This window comes from Bombus pascuorum, chromosome 9 (assembly GCF_905332965.1).
Source record: "Bombus pascuorum chromosome 9, iyBomPasc1.1, whole genome shotgun sequence".
Classification (NCBI taxonomy): domain Eukaryota; kingdom Metazoa; phylum Arthropoda; class Insecta; order Hymenoptera; family Apidae; genus Bombus; species Bombus pascuorum.
The window spans coordinates 4,901,941-4,925,190 of NC_083496.1; the positions used below are offsets into that span (position 1 = coordinate 4,901,941).

General features: G+C 48.7%; 1 protein-coding gene across 2 annotated transcripts in view; it reads left to right on the top strand.

The window, feature by feature from the left end:
* The first annotated feature begins 8,965 nt into the window (after nucleotides 1-8,965).
* The window catches only part of LOC132910456 (sodium/potassium/calcium exchanger Nckx30C), a 51,863-nt gene continuing 37,578 nt past the window's right edge, over nucleotides 8,966-23,250 (top strand). Inside the window, exons 1-2 of one of the 2 annotated variants that reach the window (XM_060966169.1) lie at nucleotides 8,966-10,018; nucleotides 17,091-17,114. In XM_060966169.1, the coding sequence (XP_060822152.1) occupies nucleotides 9,113-10,018; nucleotides 17,091-17,114 (930 nt within the window). In that variant the 5' untranslated portion in view covers nucleotides 8,966-9,112. The remainder of the gene's footprint in view (nucleotides 10,019-17,090; nucleotides 17,115-23,250) is intronic. The other variant, XM_060966170.1, reaches the window with a different exon arrangement.

A 23,250-nucleotide genomic window follows, 5' to 3' on the forward strand; every position in this document is an offset into this window, starting at 1 on the left:
GAATCGAACCGGATGATTAATCGATCGACAAACCGGAATGCAAGAAGAACAGTTAATATTATCCGATCCGCTTGAGAGCGGTCGTTAACGAGACCATAATATATCGCTAATACGATTATCGATATAACCGTTCGTTTAATATGTGCGTGGAATTACGGAAGATATCGTCTGTTCCGCAGCCGATGAACGAAATTTATTACTTGGCCGCTGTTTTGTAGCGTTAATCTGGCTTTCGGCTTTATTTTTTACTCTCTTTGCGCCTTGTTCGACAACCATTCATCCTCGACGATTTGTTTAACCATGTATCGATTATTCGACGGTTATCTACCAACAACAACAACAACAACAACGACATAAGTCGAACGCGTATTCGTTCGGCTTTCGTCGTTTCATTTCCATTTCGCTGTCTTAAAAGGATAACAAACTCCAGAGAAATTTCCAAGTTGCTCCCTGTGGAAGGTAGCTAAGCAGCCGCCGATCTTGATCTTTCAAACAGCGAAACTTACTATACCTCCCCATGTACATCCCCCTATATATTCTTTTAAAAGTATCAACGGTGAACGAACGTTGCTGGCGGTTCAACGCCTCTGCTCGCTTATATTTTATTTTCTCCTCCATATCTATATTTATGCAGAGGGATTTCGGAAAAAAATACGGTGCATAATATTGGATATCGGATTGATCCGCGTTGGTGCAGTTCCTGGTCGCGTTGCACGCATATGGCGCACACGAAGAAACGTACGGCGCCACATGGAGACGGTAACCTCGCCTCGTAACTAACGATTCTCCGGTACCCGGTACGAAAATAAACTATTTATGAATCATTCCGAGAATACACATAATTCCCTGGCTCCCTTCTACCAATCTTCTCCCTTTTTAAACGCCTCTGCTTTCTCCCATCCGCCCTTCCTCCCTTCCTCCCTCCTGCTTCTCCTGTTTTCTCGCCGCAGCTTCACCGAGGATCAGCTTCGCAGCAGTTCGAACTTTATTTCGGTTTACCCGTTCCTCGTCTTCTCTTTCTCTTATGTCCCCTTAATTCCCGTAAAATGCAGCGTAAATCTTTATCATCGCTTTCATTTCCTCCGTATCTTCGCCATCTTCTTCCGTGGCAGAAATTGTCGCGCGAGCTCCACAAATTCTGTTTTCTGTTGCGTCTGCGAATACCAGGTAATTAACGGGAAGTCTGCTAGTTCTGAAACCAGAGTTTCGTAATTATGTGTACCTCCATCGCGGTTTATTAAGACGAACTTAATAAACCGCCGCTCGTTGGCGAGTTTTGTCGGGTCCGTCGAGTTCGTTACTCCGTACTCCATTCTCCGCTCCTTTGTATATTTTCTCGGACCGTTCAAATAAATCCTACCTGCCAGTTACGTTATTTAACGTCGCATTCGGCGCAATTCTACGTCATTTGTAATAATTCGTAATTGAAAGAGATTTTTCCCATTGCCGTCACGTTCGTATAATTATCGTGTAATATCTATTTTTTCTTTTTTAATAAGAGTTCCCTTTTTACCAATATCATCTAAATTAATCTAAAACACGAGCACCGAAGGTGGCACCACCGATCGAACACCTCTCTTCGACATTCAACGAGTACTACCATCTATTGATTTTCCAGACGTTGCCTTTTGTGCAAAGTAACTCGTAGATCGTCTCTCCCTCGTCGTTACGAAAACGAACATTCGAAACTGTCGTTTGTTTATGTCGGTTTACATTCGTACGAGTATTTCACTTTGCCATCGTCAATTTTCACGTTTACGACCGCTGGCAAACCCAGTGTATCTACACCGAATGTCCCGAGACAACGGTATCGTCTGTAGTATCGTTCGCGTTCAACGTCGACTGATAACTCGCTTCGCTTTCAGCTGTGCTGTTACCGTTCGATGGAAAGCTCGGCATTCGTTTCGTTCTTTTAAAACACGATTGATGCTCTGTAGCGTGACGTACGTACACGTATACATACACCGACGAGGTACAACGAACGCCGACAATAATTTAATGTCCATAGTCTCGGTGATATCGTTCGATGATATCATTTTTATATTCGCCGTTGCAAATCGCAGAGGGCGTGGGAGATTCTTCGATTTTTCTCGAGGCCGGTATTTCAGAACGCCAAACGCAAAGTCCCATATATCAATTACGTTATTAATAACGGTAACTTGTTACATTTTTTATTACGTTAAAGTATTCAGAGATACGAGTGAAAGTTAACTTGTTAACTCCTCGCGATTTCAAAGTAGAACGTTACTACACTATTCGGATAATGCTACGATATTCTAGAGTTGTATTTGCGATATATGTTTCATTCTAGAAATCATAGTTAATTACTGGCTGCGTGATTAAGTAGGAAACGGAACACCGAGTCCCATAATCTGGCAGGTTTAATATGCGTGTATCTTCAACAGAACCAAAAGTACATCTTATGTCGGTAGTTGCGCGTATTACGACTATTCTTAAAGGAGGAAAAGGTCGATTCGCAATTACCAGATAACTTTTACGATGCACCGCAACTCGGACATGTAAAACCATAATGCGTCTACGTGTTATCGTGCAAAATACGAGAAAATTATCTTGCGACTAGGTCGCATGCGTTAAGAGAAAGATAGATGTCGAATGGTCGAGCGTGTTTCACGACATCTTTGCCGCAAATAGAACTCCATTAGCACACGATAACGATCGACGGACAAAGGGAAAATTACGCGGATATAACCGCTTATCGCAGATATTTAGCTTTTTCATAAATCATGTTGCGTTGATTCAGGATCGTCGTTTGCGGCACAACCAAGACGATTCGAGGCATACTCTGCGTTTAGGGAAACATAATATGCGATTAATTTACTTTCCGCGAGTAATCGAACAACGCGAACGTGCCTCTTACTCGCATTTGTTCCGTCTATAATCAAAAACTGGAAGCTGTTCGACAAAAATCGAATGGAGAAACGTTTATGGTGCAGCACGGACGCATGCGTGCCTCTGGGCCAATTTTACGCCCACGTAAAACTCGCGTGTGCGAGTGTGTGCACGCGGACAGGCACATCGACTCACAATCAGTGTCGATAATCCGTTTTTCTTGTTTAGAGATATTCACGTAAAATAGATATTTCATCGTACTACAAAAACGTAATTCGTTCGAAATATTTGCGCAATTTGCGACAAAAAAAGATGTTAAATTTAAAGTCGACTTGTAATTAAACCAAATGCAACTAATTGCGCGCGAATTATAAACCGAAACGTTTGAAATTATCGGTCTCGTCGCGGTTCAGCGGAGCTTCGCGTACGATGTTATTCGCGGACAGGTAACGTGTTGCATACGCGTGGACATAGGCGACGATTCGACTGGCATCCCTTCAAGCTGGTTTGGCTAAGGGTACGATCGAGCTCGCGGCTCGTGCAGACCAACGGTACAGCCAGTGACCAGAGAGACGTGTGTGACCACGAAAGAGAGGATGTTCCGTGCGACGATTTGGAGGCGCGTGCGCTCAGCTCGTCCAAGTCGATGCGCCCGCGCCACGTCACTCGCACACTACTCCTCCTCGTTTGCACACGAACGCATCCTCTCTGCGTTACACGTGTGTAGACACGAGCTTGTCTGTGCTGAACGCGAGTGCACACAGAATCGTGTACACGCCGCTAAAAACTCGGAACGGAGCCAGCGCTATGTGCCTGGAAGCCTGTATCTGGAACTGAAAAATTCGACTAATCGCGCGTACAGCCGCGCAAGGCCAATACGATCTGCTTCTTTTTTCCCTTCTCTTCCTCCCTTTCTTCCTGCGGCAACAAAAGGGATCGTTTCGTTTCGACTTAAGAGGGGAAAACGTTAGCTAGGTTGATGGAAAGAGCGCGGCAGAGACAGCAACATCGAGACAGAGTTAGAAAGGGAACGGAAGGGGTATGATAGGAAGACAAAAAGGGAAGAACGAATCGGTGAAAAATGTTAAGAAGAGCTAGCGGGATGGGTGGAACGAAGTTGGCTGCTACCTTAGATCGTGGCAGCACGATTTACGGTAGTTTGGCGGGAACGTATTTGGGTCAGCGTTTGTTATCGGTCGCACGACGGTCTCCCGGCTTTTCTAGGACGCTGCATTACGTAATCAAGGATGACCGATCGTCCTGGACTCGGGGAATAAGAAGCAAAGCGCGAGACCGTACTCGCGACGTAGTCGACGCACGATGCAAACGACGAACCCTCCGGTGAATATTCTTTGGAATTCGTCGGTGGCAGAGGCGTTTCGAAACTCCTCGGAGGCCGCGTGCAGCGTGGGGATAAATCGGCGGCGACACTGCTGTTCGTAGCAGGACGTTCGATAATGGGGGTGGTTCCACCTTTCGACCGGAGAGACGTCGAAACTTTCGAGGGTAGTGTAGCGTATATATCTAATCTGTGGATACCAGCTGGTCCTTTGTACACATTCCGTGTACACCCTGTACACGAGTTCCCTCTCATCGACGACAAGCCCGGGGAACCTGTCTCCGATGCGTTCCGTAATTGGATCACCGACTTCTTGTTTTTCTATTTTCCTACCTGTGTTCCGGTAATTGCCATTATCTCCGATCGACAGTAGATTAAACGATCGTGAGAGAGAGGCAGGTCGATCGACTATTCTTGTCACGGGACACAGCGAGGATTCGTGCGATCTCGCGAGAAAGAATTTCGCGATAGCCGAGTTTCCGCTCGTCACCAGCTGACGAACTTGACGAGCGTCTGTTTCCTCGGTGGTCGATATCGGAGGATAGACCTAGCGAAATGCTAAAGCCGACCGACCCGTGGTCAACGCTCACGCGAAAGGAGACATCGCCATCCTCCGCCCCTTTAAACAAAGTGAAAAAAGCGTGAAACTTTTGAATCGGCAACGAGGAATAAACGCGATACGCGCATTTCGGCTTCGCGACTAAAGCGCCGGTGAACAAATGTCGTTACTTCTATGGCACTTGCCCGATGAATCTCGTCGCGGTGGCTAGCATAATAATTACACGAAGCCGGCAGAATGATACACTTAGCTGTAATAATTTCCCGCATTCTGTCGGCCGTCATTATCTGCTCGTTATTTTCCGACAAGAGTGCTTTCTCCCTTCAATCTCGATGTAATATTTTAAGGCCTGGTTCTCTCTCTTTCTGCCCCTCTGCCCCTTCTCTCTTCTATCCCGTTCGTCCTGCCACTGTATGACGTAACGACGCCGTATATCGAGTACGATAACGAAAATTCATGTTATGTTAATGCATTTGAAGAATGTCTCTAAGTCGGTCCGAATCGATGCTATCGTATTAGAGGCGACGTATTTCCGTGTAGCTAGATGTCTGGCACAAAAGCACCGGTGGCTCGGTTTCAGACTTTTACTCCATTGAACTGGAAAATTGAGCGGATACATTTTTTCCACGGCCAGTAATCGTTCGCTTGTCTTCCGGTTCGTCCTATCGTCTTTGGAGCTGACAAGATCGCAGCCACCTTGAAACCATCCGTTTTTTCGAATATTGAAAATTGTTCACTACGCTCGATCGTATTTATCGATCCGCGAGGAAACTTTTTATTTAACGCGAGAACAAGACGTTGATACTTGACGCGGAACAGGCGATAACCGTGCAAGGTAAAGCGAGATTTCGCTAAATGATCGTCAAAATTCGGAGGCCGCGAAGCGAAGAAGAGCACGTCGTCGTCCGCAGCGAGCGGATTTCGTTTAAAATCGAGCAACATAGCTTTTTCTCGGAGAATTTCCTCTCGCGTGTCGGCTAGCAGCAAAAGCGGAAGTCGCGGAAAGGTGAAACGAGGCGAAAGTCTCCGGTCGCGGCGTTACTCGTCACCCGCTGATAATTGTAACGACCTCTGGGAGATAACGAGCTGGCTTTTAAGAAGGACACCAAACCGGCGAAGCTACGTCGGCCACAGAAAAGAAGCAAGCGAACAATTTGCGCATCACGGTACATAGTTGCACGTGCTTCGTCACGAGCTTTGCATCAAGCAATAGTCGCGCGTACCCTCTCATTTTCTCTTGATTCTTCTTTCGCGACGAGATTAAAGAAAAGGGCCGCGAGTCGAGTGTCTAAGAAATCGTGAACACAACCATAAGATTACTCCGTGCGTGCTAGTTACGAATTTTCTATTATCCTTCGACCACGAACCATACGTCGATCAAAATATCCCGCTACCCTGCATAGTCCTCCTTTTTGAGTCGGTTTTGAAGATAACGAGAAACCAGAAGAAGAATGTACACGACGTGATTTCATTTCGGTAAGGCTGACGAGGAAATGTGACCGGCATGCTGTATTTCCAACAATTTCTACGATTCCTAACTTTACGCGAAACTCGTCGTCGTTGGGGAACTCGTCGAATTACATACGTTAAGCCACTCGATGCGAACGCGCATAATAGCAACCGCGGTGACTAGCAATTATCACGCGACAGGCTCATTGCTTACAGTTTAACGGACGTATTTTACATTTCCAGATATCTTCCCGTTTATTACGAACATCGATGGGCGATGTTAGAAAGTTGCTACGAAAAATAGATCTCGGACGTCTTTCGCTCGCAAGTACAACAGATCTTTAACGCGAAATCGCTCGAGAGACCCGGTGCTCGATGTATCGTGCAAAGTTTGGACATTAGACGTCGCTTTGCTCGTACCGTTGCGACAGCATCGCACGGATGAAGGTTGAACGCTGTCCTGTTTAGAAAACATACAGGTTCCGTGGGAACGATTCTTTCGCGGAACGTTCCGAACCCTCGGCCTACTTCCATTCCCTTTGCTTCGACCTACAATCGCCGTTAAAGGTGAATACGCTTTGGAAAATGGTTTATCGTCTAAAATTTCAACAGCTGGCTTTGATCGGCTCTGATACAGAAACACGGTCAATGATTTCTCCGAGTGGCGATACGCGCGTCGTTTCACCACACTGTAATTCATCAACGAGATTCCTTGCAGCCGACGGAACGTCGGGTTCTCGCGATTAGCTAGCTACCCGTTGCCAGAGCCGTGACTGGAAGTAGGGAGTGGGCCATCGAGTGAGGTGCAAGGAAAACACGTTCGCGAGCAGAGTGACCGAGCCGACACCCGGTATATGTGGATTCGTAGGGTAGTCGTAGAGTCGACTCTCCGATATCGAGCGGGAGGCCCAGCGAGGGTTGCGCTCGCGCACACCTACACGTTTTACCGACCAACGTACACGTACGTTACTCGAGCTTACACGTGCGCAGTCTCCCACCTCTACGATCTACCACCAGCGCGTGCCGCGGATGGGGAGGAATTTCGAGAGCAACGAAGAGGAAAGCAGGGTGTAGGGTAGCGGCGAGTGCAACGGCGAATATCTGGGGGTGGCTGGTGCCGCTGTCCGCGGAGAAAGGAGAGAGGGTGGAAGAGAAAGGAACGAGCAGCCGAAAAGCAGCGACGAAAGAGACAGAAGAAGTAGAGAAAGAGGACGATGGGAACGCGTGCAAAGGAGAAGAACGAGGGGTACCGTCGCCGAAGTAGAAGCGGGATACGCTACGTTGGTGGAAACGAGACTGGCACAGGGTGGGGTATAGGATGTAGAACGAGAGAGAAGATACGATCCGGTGTGCTCTGGTCGAAAGCGAAGAGGCACGATGACAGGGCGAAAAACAGAGAGGGACGGAGATTGGAACGACGAGGAAAGAGAGCGGTCGCAGGGTGGCGAGAAGGATGGAGGATGTCCAATGTCGATGAAGGAGATGGAAGAAGCTGATGCGAGCAGCCACGTCGTGGAAACGCAAAGGAAGAAACGAGAGGGAAAGAGATACGGTTCGAGGGACAGCGTAAAGCGAGAAGGAGACGAGTATAGGAGAAGGGCGAAGAGAGAGCCGATAGCGGCGGAGGGCGGGATAAAGAGGGTTACGTAGCAAGGCGGTGGTAAAGGTGGGAAGGGGACAGGGAGAAAATCGAGAGAGAGAGAGAGGAACGGAACGGAACAGGGTTGTTCCAGTGTGCAGCGAGCGGGCATCGCGGCGGGGGCGCCGTTCTGCTGCTCCTGTATATCCATCCAGAGTTATATGCACCATCTACCGCATCCTAGCGACCACGACGGCGACGACGACGACGACGACGACGACGACGGCGGCGACGACGACGACGACGACGACGACGACGGCGACGACGGCGACGACGACGACGACGACGGCGACGACGACGACGACGACGACGACGGCGACGACGGCGGTGGTAACAACGACGACGAGGACGAAGTTAGTGACGGCAACGACGGCGACGACGAAGATAGTGACGGCGACAACGCCGCCGGGAAGCAGGAAGAAGAGGAGGAGAAGGAGAAACAGGAGATATCCGGTGACATCGTTCGCGTCGAAGGCTAGAGAGTGTGACTCTTCGCGTAAACGACAATATCTACGTTAGTCATACCGATAGAGTTTATTAGAATTCGTGGAACGCGTCGCGAACGTTTCTTCGTTATTATGTCATGTGCGTCGTGGACGTTAACCAGTGTCATTGTTTGCGAAACGCACGACGAACGCGTTTCTGTTGTACGTAAATAAGGTGGAAAGAGACGAGGGGAAAAGAGAAGAAGAGCGAAAGGAAGAGAACGGAAACAGAGACTGCGCGAAGACAAACTGGAAGAGAAGCTGTGAAGCGTTGCTCGTGGAAGCAACGGAAGAGCCGTACAGAGAAGAAAGCAACGAAGAAGCGAAGAAAGGAAAGACGGAGCGCCGGTTCTACCCGTGGTAGAGAGAACAAGGAAAAGGTGGAATAACAAAGAGGAAAAAGGAAAAGTAAAAGGTAGGTCCACTCGTCGGAGGGAGCCATCGAAGGTGGAGGAGCATGCGAGAGCAGCTCCTCGGTGTTTCAACATGACCCAGCCTTAGTAGGGTACCTCTGCTGGCGTACACCCTCCGCGCCGCGACACGATACGACACGCAGAAGAAGGTGGTGGAGGAGGTGGAGGTGGTGCCGGCGGAGGAGGTGGTGGTGGTGGTGGAGGAGGCGGCGGCGGCGGAGGCCAGAGAGGTGGTGGAGGACGGAGGAGAGGAGGAGGAGGTGGACGGAGAAGAAGAAGACGAAGGAGGAGAAGGAGGAGGAGGACGGTGGACTCGCTAACGACGGCGAACGTCCTCGAGGGTGCAAGATATCAGCACCAGCAACACCACCGACGACGATGATCGTGACAGGCGGCGATCGACGTACATGTTGGAGAAGGAGGCGCCGATTCGCGGTTGCGGTACTGGCCTCGGTTCTACTTACCCTAGCGATCGGTCCCGCGCCAACCGAAGGACACAGGCCAGCACCGAACAATCCGATCATTCTGCAGACGAGCACCAGCACGACAACTACGCCCTTCTACGTGCACACGGTGAATGGTACCGTCTTAACGAACGGTAACTACGATGAGTTTGATGTACACGCGGACGACGGATACAACAGTACCATCCATCATCACCATCATAAGAAGGTCGGCGGTAACATGACCGAGGAGAAGGCGCCTCTGTTTCCCGAAGATCTTTTCACCCTCTATCAACGGCGACACGGTGCCGTGCTACTTCACGTAGCCGGTGTGGTGTACATGTTTGTCGCGTTGGCGATCGTTTGCGACGAGTTCTTCGTGCCGTCTTTGGACGTGATTATCGAGAAACTGGAGATCGCCGACGACGTTGCAGGTGCTACTTTCATGGCGGCCGGCGGTTCAGCCCCGGAACTCTTCACATCGATAATCGGCGTGTTCGTGTCGTTCGACGATGTCGGTATCGGCACCATCGTCGGTTCGGCCGTCTTCAATATTCTTTTCGTGATCGGCATGTGCGCTGTATTCTCGCATACCGTGCTCTCCCTCACATGGTGGCCTCTATTTCGCGACTGCACCTTTTATAGCGCCAGTCTGCTCACCCTGATCTATTTCTTCCGTGATAATTATATTTACTGGTACGAGGCCCTCGTACTCTTTGGATTCTACTTGGCTTACGTGAGCTTCATGAAGTGGAACAAACCGATGGAAAAGCTGGTCAAGAGAGTGATCTACAGGAACAAGGTGACCCGGGTGAGGTCTACCGATCAGCTGATGCCCTCGGTATGTACACTGTTTCTAACGCAAACGCGGTATGCACACTGAAACGAACGCGATACACGCTCTTTCGAACCAGAACACCCAGACCGATCCTCCCTCCTAGTCATCCATCTTCTTTACGTGTTTTCCATAATTTTTCTCCATTACGTCGAATCGATCTACGACCTACGTTCTCTACGTTCTACGACCGTTTAATCGCGCTACTCGCTGCCACACCGTTCCCTCCTTAGAACAAAGTCGCGTGACTTTGCCTACTCGCACGGCTACTCGTGGGCGGTGTTTTGTCCCGTTTACGGACATTACCACGTTCGCCCTCTTATCGGCCGCGTTTTTTTCTTTTCCTTCCCCTCGTCGCAGATGATCGGCCTGATCGAGCATCGGGGTCGCGACATTGGCCATGTTACCGATTATTATCCTACTTCCTCCCCTATCTTTCGCTTTTTCTCTCCTATTCTTCTCGCATCTCTCGATTGCTTTTGATCGCACCGATCCTCCTTCGTATCACGGAACGTATCCTCTGTGTACTTTAGATAATAGAATAGGATTTTCAAACGGTTCGCTTTATCCCTCGCTCGAACGTCGTTCGTCTCATCGATTCGTTCTATTCGATGCTTTGCTAGTATTTCCGATAGGAAAAGAAAGCCTACGGCCTCGAAAATCTCTCGTTTCGAGAACCAGGTGAATGAAGAAATTCGGTGCGACGAAAATGCTTGACTTTGAATCATCGCGCGTTGCTTTCCCTATCCGCACTTTTGCGCAAGGTCGATCTCGTCGAAGAAATTCAAGCGAAAAATTCCGATGCGCCAAAGATGTCCCAATTACGCGCGTCCCGTCCAACGATGCGCTTAATTAATACACTTTGCCATGCGTATCCAGTTCGAAATTAGAGAAACGCGGCTTCGGATACGAGTGGCGAAGCAACGAACCGAAAACAACGTCGATCTCGTTTCTTCCACATCTTTCGGAACGTTTCGCGCCTGTTAAGATTCTGTCGGACGACGATCGATCGAGCGCTATGCATAATAAACGATTACGCGTTTCGATCGCGATCGATTCTTTCCACGGCCGTGACTACCTACGTCTGATTAAACTTCCGCCAGTTATTCGCTTCGTTGTCGTATCCTAGACGATGCACGCTCGATCACGCGCGTCACACGTACGGCAAAGAACGCTTCGACGCGAACTTGGATGGCGAACGCCGGATGGAATTTATGGCTCGATCAAGCGCGATGTAAACTCGAATAAATCAATCGGTCGAATTGAATTCTCCGCGATCGAGTAATTTACCTTCGGCAAAGGTGGAATTTTGATTTATCGATCGAATCTTTTAACAACCGCCGATCACCCACCGATTCTCTACCGCTAACAAACTCGATCGATTTCAAACTCCGGACAAATCAGCAGGAAATTGATTATCGAGAGGACACGCTTCATCGTGTTCGACATTTCCTTCGTGAAAATGCCGCGGGTGATACGAAAAACATTTTTCTATTGTCTGTTCGAAATCGATCGCTTCGGTGTGCTCCAACGATTTCCACTATGTGCACAGCCTATACTCACTGTATCCCGCTGATCGCGCAACTTTGTCTTTCGTCTCCTCGCGCTTCCTCTCGGTATTCAACGATCGGAACGCGGCACACATTGTCTGAGAATTGGGATAGCGGCACATATATCTGACCGTGCTGGAATCTTCATGGTCCTTGTTTCGCAACCCGATGATCGTTCACGGATGCGGAAGATCGTCGGGCAACTACGAGCTAGAAAAACGACGATCGTGCGATCGGTGTCGCTGTTATTATCGTTTCGCGCAGACTGAAACGCGAAAAGACGAATCGCGAGTTGTAATGGGAAAAGGTTGCGTAATATTTCGTCCCGATGATTGAATTTTCATAGCGACTTTCTACTGACCGTACACGATCCGAGAATCGTGTGTGAAAGTTCGCTTGTCACGCGGCTGGAAGATGGATCGTGTGCGTGGACTGTGACAACGTTAATTACGTTATCAAGATCGTGCTAGATAAAACGGCGGGGCAATCGCTGTAGCAGCGGTGTGCAAAAGCTTACGATTCTCTGTCGTGAGACAGGGCCGTAAACTCTCCACTCGCTTTTAATCAGCTAGTCATGATTTCATCGGTTTATATCGGATCGTTTCGCGGTTATTTCTTCCATCTTGTATATCGATATAGAAATACATTATACTCATAAGCTAACTAACATATACGCTGACGCGTACTTCGTCTTGTCTTTGTCCGCAGCCGATGTTTCTATCGCGCGAATCTCGCGTTCGGCCACTTTCTCTCTCGCACCGCGATTCTCCGTGTCGTTGATATCGTAGAATAGCGAAACTCCGCTGTCAATCAGACACGATATCGAGAGTGTGAAATACAATTCTCTTATTGACATTGATTAGTGATTGCTGAAAACGGAAACCCGATGCGTTAATGACTGCATAATTGTACAGTGATAGAACCACCGATCGGAATTTACCTTCTCTCGCCGATTTCCACGTTGGATTTAATACCATCGCGAAAATTGTCACGCGTTCATCTTTATTTCTATATACATATTTCCTGGAATAATCGACTGCCAATACGCTGTAGCGTGCACCTTGCGTATCGTAAATTTCACCAAGTATTACTCGATCGATTTGCTATTCAAACTACCGGGAATTCGCATGAAACGTTCAGCACTGGATAAATAATACGCGGAATCTTGCTTCGAGAGACACGCAAAGTTTAGCCCCGACATCATCCGAGACAACGAGAGGCAAAAATCGTATCGGGACGAGGAAGCCGCGGTTCGCGCAGGCAATCGAGAGATTAAAGGTTTAATTAACGCACGAGTCCTCTCGACAGCGAAGGCTAGGGGCTAGGGCGAGGAATTTTAAATCGTCGTCCTCGCGAGGAATTTCCTCGAACAACAGGCGATCGGAAAAGTCTGTAAGAAGAAAGACTCGCCAGCGGTTTAACCGAAGCTGATCGGTACTTCCTCTCGTCATCCTTCTCGTCCATCCCATTCCCATTGTTTGCCGGCTGTGGACGCCGGGTGCTTCTGCCCTCGCGAAATCTTCCTTCTCGGGGAAGTTACGGCATTGCAGTGTGCTGAGGCCCTCCACCCATCGTCGAATCGATTCGACAGAGGCCCTTCCACGCTTAACCTCGCCACAACCATATACAACCACTGACGGCCGAGCTCGTGCACGCTCCACCTTCCTTCTCTTTGCGTTATATAAAACGTACGTACGCTGATCAAATGCACGCTCGAGTTGCTAGCAATCTGCCTACAAAACCCGATTGACCGAACCGACCTAAAGTGTTTCGACAGCGACCGGTAAACAGACCGATGCTAATAATATGATTAGCCGACGGTCTGGCCTCTCGTTGTCCGGCTGACAACGTTTACTCACCGGGAACACGCGAATTCGTGCGTTCAAAGAACCACGTAGAGTCTTGAGCGTTTACCACGATGTTTGGTACCGTCGTTCCATCAAAGGGAGAAGCGTTTGATCTACGACGTCGACAGAGAAATCGTAGCGATCGTGGGTCTGTTCGTTCGTTGGTGTTCTTCGGTGACGCGGAACAAGTCTCGTCGATTTCAATCTGGAAAACGTCGAAGGGATACCCGAGATCGTCGCGTACATCGCGTCGAACAGGAGGAGCGGAGATTTCCATCGTGAGAGTAAAATGCGAGACGCGGCCTATGGTACGCGAAATGACGCGCAGCAAATTGCACGGTAATCGCATCTCTTGTAATCCTCGATTCGTCCAAAGTGTAACGCGGCGCGTACGAATCTTTCCACGAAACGAAGAAATACTATTCCTGAAGAGGATAACTTTGCCTGGGAAAGAAAATTTCGAAAGTTTCTCGACGAGGGAGAATTCGGAAGTAAAAAGTTTCGCGCCAGGAACACAAGTCGCCGATTCGTCTACGAAATTGCGATCGTCCCCGATGAAGGAAAGAATTTTCTCGAGATAAACGAGTTTACGATCAATCGGGAGAGCCTGTTCCTGACGTTATATCGGCTACCATTCGCGTCTACGATCGGCTGTTTCCTTCACAGGACACATAATATCGTTCGTTTTCTCCCGATTGCTTGATTTTTCTATTAACGCCAACGACCAGTTTCTATCGAGCAAACGGTTCTTTCGGGGACAAAGTTTCACGTGAAACGATCGTACTTCGACACGAGGGATTAACGTTTACGGTCGCGGTACCCTGTCCACACCGGGCGAACGAGTTGGAAGTTTCATTTACCTTCCAATTAGCGATGCCTACCTCTTGGAATTAAGCGTAACTTTTGATTGGATTTCCTTCGGAAGTGACGCCGTTCGAATTATGGTTTGTTTCGCTTTGTACCGTACACAATTACTCGGCCGCAATTACGAGAACGGTCTTCTTCGTCGATTGTTTTCTCTCCTCGGAGACGGACCAAGGTGGTAAATAAAATGATCGAAATAAAAGTCTTGGCGAACAATCGAACGGAACCGCGCATCCAGTTACGTTGGTAGACGATTGTTCGGAAACGGTGCTCGGAAAAGGAAAAAATTGTTTCAAACCAGCGTCGCTTGTTTTTCATCCGAGAGAAAGGCATTTTCGTCGGTTAACGATAATGCGCGGCCGACATTCTTTTGTTGAAATATCGATTCGCGGTTGAAAAATTCGTTCCGCTACCTTGACCAGTGACATTTCCGCGCTTTCCAAAAAAGGAAAAAAAAAACGTGACGTCTTTCGGTGCCGTTTTTCTCTACTCGCAGAGACGATTCTACGCGGAAACGCGTACGACGATCGATCGATAGCAGCTTGCGATGATCGAGCCCACGCGTACCGAAAATTGGCGACACGTCCGCTTGTTTTCATAAAAGCAAACAGGTCGACGAGAAAGCACTGGCAGAGGAGGAGACGCAGACGAGAAGGGAGGTCGCGAGAAAAAAAAAAAGAAAAATATTTACGCGCCTCTGTTTCACCGTTGAAGAGGGAAATCGCAGTCGTCGGTTTGTTTTCGATCGCTCGGCAACTTTCGTATACGTGGAAGGTCGCGCGATGGTCGCGGGCGAATCGTGCCGAATCGAATCGAACGATGATTCGCGGTAACGACTCAGTCGGGTTTACTTTGATTTATCGTTCGATTCGTTGAAGTTATTACGGTTAGACGAGGAACTTCCGATCGGTTACATCGATTATACGGAACGACCAAAAGAATCCGGGTCAACTTTCCAGGTATTAGTCTCTGTATCAAAGACTTCTTTGTCGAAAAGATGGCGCTAATTAATATTTTTCGACCAACCGGAACGTCAAACATCGAGAACTTGTAACTTATCGGACTTGACAAGTAGACCGTACGTCGAACGCGAGGAAACGTTTTCAGTGGAGAACGTCGTTTCGTTGGATCGCGATGTACGTATGTTCGTTGGTACGAATAAGCGGAACGCGTTCGCGAAGATACTTGCAGAAATTCAGAAACTTCTGCTAATTAAATTTCGTGCATCGTCATAGTTGAACCGATTTTCTTCGATGCGCGAGACACTGGCGAAGGAAAGTTAGGGCCGTGATCGAGACTAGTTGGTTTCGGGTCTTTGTTGTCCTCCGACACCTTTGCTTTATCTTCTACGTAATTAAACTTGAGCCGTGCAAAAATGATCGACTCTGGTGTTACGTCACGTTCCCGGCGAATATACGATTCGATATATATACGAGGCCGATGTAGGTTCTTCCCGCGGGGAAATACGCGGTTAAGAAATGTGCCGTTCTTGTCGAAAGACGGAAGAGGCAGGAAAACTTTGAGCGGCGAAACTTGCACTCGAGGCAAAACCTCCTCGTCTCGAATATGCCTGTGTAATCTGGTCGACGCTGTGGAAACGTCGAACACTCAAAATCCACCGCGTACTTTTCCCTCGTTTCGTTTCGTTTCGTTTCTTGCAAACGGCGGCTTGTATTTCATTTTCTCTCGCAGTTGCATCGAGTTACGCGCTTCGAGTCCGTTGTTTTCTTATCGATACGTATTTCATACTGAAATTTATTATATTCGCGATGGTCGTCGAGAGGTTTTTTCCCAAGCTCTGTATCGATCCGTCTTAACAGCGTCGGCGTTCTTTTTTTCTAAATCATCCGTAGTTTGGACACTTTGAAGCATTGCCCCGCCTGATGGCCCAATTTACGTCTCCTCTTTTGGATTCGACCGGTCTTTTATCGCGTTAATGGCAAGATTCCTTTCCTCGGGAACGAAGCAAATAAAGAAATAGACAAAAGCGAGAAGTTCCGACTTGTAGCCGCGTTCGCGAGCGAAACGACGCGAGCAAACTTCAAACTGTCGTGCTTGCGTTAGCGTTTTCGCGACTCAAGAAAGAGAAAGAACGTTAGTAGACATGGGGATCTCGACGAGCAGAGGTATCTCGATCTTCTCGTGGCGACGTTGGATGCAGCCGTGCGAGATAGGTGACGCGAACGCGTCGACGAAACGAGAAACGATTCACTCGCGTTATTCTCTATGGATCGTCCGCGCCGAATCAGCGACGGAATTACTTCGTCGATCGGTATATCGAACACCTCAGGAACACCAGGACCAATCATCGTGCCTCGTAATTACCGCAGAACCAAACACTCGTTGTGGTTGACGACAAGAGCCTCTCCCTGCTTTTCCTCTGCTTGCGAGATGTCGCGAAGGAGAAAACGAAACAGACTGCATTCGGGAAACGAGATGCCGTCGTATCGATCGAAGGTCGCAATTATTTGCACGACTGAAAGTAAGTTTCAAGGATTTCGCTTCTTTTTCCCGCTCTGTTTTTTTTTCTTCTTCCTCCTCTTCTTTTCTTTTCTTTTCTACTTCTAGTTGTTCCGTCGTTTCTTTTTCTCCAACCTTTGTTCGCTAATTAAGCGGCGACCTTCGGCCAAGCTTACGACGCCGCATACTCTTTCCTTCCTTGCGACGCGTAATCTCTGTGCACAAGTGTATGTGAAACGCTTCCGCGATTACTGCATTCTCGTGTGATTGTGTGCCGCTTGCGAAATCACGAATCATCAACAAACGATTACTCGATTGTCGTTACTGTGTTTGTAACTGGGTGTTTCTTGCTTGCAGCACCAGAGCGCCGCCCAGGCATTGGTGAGTCGCATGTCTCTATCTCTTTTTTCCTCTATCTCTACGATCTCTATATTTCCTCTGCGTTTCTTATTCACGACCGTTGACAAACTTTCTACACACTGTTCGTCGGTTGCTCGACTTACGCGCAGCAACGATCCTCCCTTGTTCGACGAAGAAACACGTCACCCTCGATCGAGGATCTGCCCCGCGAAAGTCGAGCAGCCAACGCGTCGACGCGTCGACGCGATGCATGATTCTGTGTCTCGTACTTTGCCACGTCATGTGCCTTTGATCGATGTATTTATTCGTAACAGCATCAAACTAAATCGAATGTTCCAGAAGTCGCGCAGACCCCTCGCGGCACGTTTCTCTATCGCGCGATGCGTTCGAGTTTTTGCGTGCGAGGGATGCGCGACTTTTGGACCGAAATTTCACGCGTTATGTTCACGGTTAATCGTATAATATCGACGAATTTGACACGGATGATATCGGCGGGATTCGCTGACGATCAGCGAGGTCCAAGTACCACGAGGAAAGAAAATTGGTATCGCGGTAACAACGTACGTAGATATTCAAGGGTACAAGGGGTAAAGTGTGTTCACCCTCGTGGGATTTCGGTGCGCGGCCTCATTGTCACCTTCGACTTTAGCCGCTGCAGCGTTCTGATCTATCTCTCTTTCATCAAGCACTCTTGGTCGATTCAGGATGCACCGATGCAGCCAGGTCGCTCCGCGCATGAGAAGTGGCAGCTGCGACAAAAAAGAATCGTTTATCCACGCCCTCAACCCCGTTTCCGCATAATAGATACGTAGACACGTACACACACTCATACACACACAGACAGACACACACACGCAGCATCCACTGACAGAGACACTTACGCTTACACACGGCCAGACAGTGACGCGTAGAGAGCGAGAAAGGGAAGAAAAAGAGAAATTGCTTCGATCGGTCGAAATTGCGCGAGTACGCGAGTCTCGTTCCATAACAATATCCATCGTAACTCCGGTAAGTACTTACGAACAATTCGAAAGCACTTTGAACAGGTGCGAAAAGGTACGGGGATTTTAACCGATCGAAACGCTTCGTTCGTTGCTCGTTTCGGCAGCGATAACTACGTATACGCATCGAGCGAAGCGTATGTACGCGTACGCGAATAAGCTAATTAAAGAGAAGCTAGAATTTCATGGAAAACTAATACGAGAGGGTCTGTGCGTTTGCCGAGTAGCGACCGCGTCATCGGTTCCTCTTTGATTAGATTCCGCGAATCGAGACGCGTTCGATGCAAAGTAGCAATCGCGTTTCTGAAAGTCTGATCATCCGATTGAATTAATCAGTAGCGAACGCTGGTTTTCCACCGCGATCTCGCCCCTACTCCTCGTCGCTTTTGCAATCCTATCGGGCGATGTTTTGAGGAAAAACGTGAATGATTCACGAGGTCGGTCGAGCCCGTACATAACCAAATTAAGTGGTTTCCTAGACGTCCGATTGTCTATGCCTGATCGATGAAATATTCCTGGAAGCGCGGCGTTCGTTTTCCTGGAAAATCGCAATTATGTTTCGATTTGATCACGATCGACCTAGTTCGAGCGAGATAAATCATCGGCCTGCAGCCGATCGCCGAGCTGCCTCGAAGAAACCAACTATCCGTTAAGATTCGCGAGAATCCAGGCGAGACTGTTGTCCTTTATCGCGTATTCTATATGAGAAAAGTTGCGCCGAGTGATTTTCTATGGCAAGGCAAACTAGGTCGGAAGTAAAAGTTGTGTAATTGCGGGTCTATCGGTTCCGATAGTCGATCCCTAGCGAGAAAAGCCATCATAGCTATACGTGGAGGTATATTTCAGTAAGAACCGCGGAAAGAGAGACGAGAATATCGGTGCTAGTTTCGCGAAGCAAAGTAATCGTAGTCGGTGTAAAGTTGATTTGCTGCTGCGACATTCTCGAGTGGCTCTCTCGAATTTAAATAACGTTTACTAGCTCGTCGCTATAAACCCCATTATCGCGACTCGCTGAAACATCCTGTCGAGACGGAAATCGTAATTCAATTCGAAACATTCCCAGGCGTTCTCTTCGCCTCTCGCAGACTCTTCGAAACCTTCCAGTTTCTTTGGAGACGTTGGCGAACGATCACGACGAGAGGAGATTATCCGTCGTGTGGAGAAATCGAGCCGGCGGAAATTCACTAGTCTCTGGAGTTCGATTCGCCACTCCGTTTCCACGTATTTTAATTTCTCCTTGTCTCGCTCGATCCACCGCTCTCTTAACGACTCTCGCTTCGCCACGCTTTTTCTCCAGCCATTCGAGGCAGCGCGGATCTTAGCTAACGTTTGATTTAATCGCGACTGTTCTGCTCGGAGATCGTAACACGACGATTACAAAACCACGGATCGCTTTATCTCGCGTTTCGCGATACTTCGTGACGCGTCTCGTTCGTCGATGGATTTTCGAATCCCGGGGAACGACGTCGCTCGTACAAAAAGATATCGCGTTGTGTTCGATCGCGTTAAGAACCTCGCTATTGGCCTGGACGATGTAGCCCGCGTTAATGTCCCATTAAGTTCTGCTGGTCTCGGTTATATCGTTCGCAATGCTCTACGAACCGCGCTATTTATCGTATCGCGAACGACCGTATGTTCATCCTGACAGACGAGTCGTGTCGATTATAGACCGCGGTATTATCCAACGATGTAAAAGTTTCGATTGTCATCGAACGCTCCACTTTTGTCCGTTGCGTTTCCAATTTGCTCGGGGCGCGGATAAAAACCGCAACGTTTTCCTACGATAACTTCTTGTCGTCCACGGTGGTAAAACCGCCGTAAAGGCTCCGTTAGGTGCTCCGTTCGAAGGGAACAATTACGAAAAAGACGATGGCTAAGTGAAACGCGAATATATTAAAAACCGATGATATCGATCGGTGTAGACGATATCGGATAGACACTCGATTATACGAGGATGGCCTACGAGAAACGACGACGTAAGGATAAGATTTCAAGTTTGTATCGGAAAGAGTAGAGACGAGGAGAGATGTTGAGGATCGCGCGCAAACTTGTCTAGGTAGGAAATGGCCAGGAAAAGGCGACGGCAGTGAATCGAAGCCGGCTGGCCGATCATTTATTTACGAATGTTCCGGCAACCCTCGATCGGAGTGCACGCGACTCTCGATACGCCTTAATGCACACATTCTCTATCGGATGCTTTAATATTAGTCGCCGTTCCATTCATGCCGTCGAGAGGCTTCTCGATTCATTGTCATCCATCGAACGCACCATTTGTCTTCTTAATGGTATCGCGACTAGCTGGCCGATTTGGATCGTATTAAGAAAGAAAACACGCGAACGACACAACAGTGAGCTCACCGATGGCAAAACGCGCATCCTTCGAAACGGGCTATTTATATTTCCCTTGGAGCTAACGATTTTTCCATCGTTCGTTTCAACGATCACAAAATAATTAGAAAGTTTTTCGTTCGCGTCCTAATTGCTCGCCCCTGCCCCCATCCAGGTTCGAGTAGCTCGTTCAATGTAGCTTACTTTTCCACTGTTTGACCTACTTATCATCGATGGTGAAATATTTTAACCCCGGTTCTCGTTCAATTACGTCAAACCGATTTTCGAAACAAAGGATTCGATAGACAGCCGAGAAATCCCCTCGTGCTACGTCATCCGACGACATCTGTCATAGGCACGCATCCGAACCCTTTTATTTTTCACCCTCTGCGCTGACAATTTCAAGTTCACCCATTGTTCCAGCGTGTTACTCACCGCTTTATCGACCATACCGACCCTTCGTCCGAAGGTCTGGTTAAAAATTTCAAGGATCGACTCTCTTATCGAGGTGGGCTCGACCGGTGGCTAAATCGAAGGCATAAATAGCGCGGTAAACATCGAAATACCCAAGGTACGGCCTTAATCTCTTAAGGGTTCGTCGTTGAATGCGAAAGAACGGCGAGTCGGCACGGTTTCCGCCGAGGAAAATCGATCGAGCCTGCGAGAAAATTCGCGAATGTGATCGATGGCCCGCGGGCGGGATATCGCTCGCGGGGGGAAAAATGGAACGTTTACCTCGTAAATATCTAGCAGCAGAAGCGAATCTCAGCTTGCACGTCGGAGTTTATTTGCTGGTTTATTTGCAGGCCGAATTGTTTTCGCATCTAACGGATGCGCCCCTCGAAATCGGGGTGGAAAAGTTTGTTTGTTCGAAACAGCGTTGTCCTTGGCGAGTCGTTGGAAAAGATGTCGCCGACAATCGAGTGCCGAGCTGGCTATTGTTCGAATGTGACGAAGAACCGAGTTAGAATGAATCCGACTCGCTCGGCCTACTCGCCGCGTTTGCCTAACGGTGCACGCTCTTGAAATATTGCCAGCTGCGATAAACGAACGCCTACACCGTCGTTCAATGCGACTCCGTTTCCCTTCGAGCGGCCGTGTTACGCCGTGAAAAGGTAGAAAAGCGCGAAAGAAAAGGATAAAGGACGGATAAAGGGGAGGAAAAAATGAAGAGAGAAAAAGAAGGGAGACTCGTGTATGGAGAGAACGCGTGTACGCGGCAACCGGAATACTCGTTTTATTCGCTCAAACATTCGCCGGCCGCCTGTCCCTTTCAACCGTTCCACTTGTTTTTCGCGCGTATCGACGTATCGACAGTGCAACGCGCTCGCACGCCTCCAACTTTCCTCGCGGTTTCCTCCGAGTTCTCCGGCTTCCGTTTCGTCTTCCATGCCGCCATTCTACTCGTCCTGGAGGAATCTAGGATTCCTGGTAATTGGAACAGTCTCGGAGGAAATTTTGATGAAACAGAGATAAGACGAATAGCGGGTGAATAGCAGGCTGTAATTATCGCATCACTGCCAAAACACGATATTTCTGTTACTTGGTCTGCACAACCCAGTTTGCTTCCAGTTGCTCCTTCTATACATCCCCTGTCAGCGAATAGTCGACGTTGCGTATAATTAATTATAACGCTGTTATCGGTAACAGGCCATTAACCGCGTCTGCTGCCTGCGATCGATCGTTACTCGTAGTGGTTGATGTACGCGAGTTTTCTTCTCGTTTTCCGTCGTTTCCTCGCGCTCTGGTCTCACCATCTAAATACGATCGTTGCCGTACCCTCCGAACGACGAAATCGCCGTTAAACGATCAGATAAATCGACGAGATTTCGTTTCACGGTTCGACGTCTTCGTTCGTTGGGGGCCGTTTCTCGTTTCTCAGCTTATCCCCTTGACTCGTCGAGCGTCGAGGATTCATACACGACCGCGCACATACATGGCCGTCGTTAATTGCACGGTGAGATCTCGTCCCGACTCATTTGTCCGCCGCACTTCTCCGTTATTCTTCTCTTCCGTTCTGCTCGAGTTGCCAGTTTCTTTTTTCGGCGAAAGTGGGTCAAGGTCAGGGCTGCCGGTACCCGACGTTCGCAGGACACACGAGCGCGAATATGCGCCGGTAGCACGAAAACGCTTGGAAAGCGTCGTAAAACTGACTCGACCGGCTGACGTTTGCGACCGGCCACAGCGGAAAGCTGTATTACGTATGTAGGTTAAACTTTGAAAGACGGAAATTCAGCGTGGCGATATTCGTGACACGGCACGCGCGGCTAACACGAGTCACGGCGCGCTCTACCGCTTCTGGTTCGACGTTAATTGGTCAATTTCCGCGATCGTTAACGATCTCGCAGCGTCGATGGCGCGTCTTGATTAGAAAGTTCGGAATCGGTTCTCTCTCCGCTCTAAATTCAATTACTATTCTCGATCGAGTCGCGCAGCTGGCGTTTAACTGGTCGTCGACGGCGATTCGACCACGCGAGAACGATAATCGTCGATATCGTCGGAAACGACGGGTAAAAATTTGACGCGTGGTTTGTTAGACGATCCTTCGGCCCTCCGTTGTGGCTGAATTAAACAAGATCGATCGAAATGTCACGATACTTACGTAGCCCGAGAGATCGCTTCTCTCTCTCTCTCTCCTTTTTACTTTGATCGGCAAAATTGAAACGTGCCACTCGTTCGTTTACGATTCGTCGATAATTGGTCATTTTTCCAAGTGTTTTGGTCCGCTCGATACGGAACGCGCTCGATACCGACGAATTGCCCGCGTCTCGAAATAGCAAACCATTTACGACACAAGCAGAGCTCGGGTTATCAGAGAAATTTCGAAG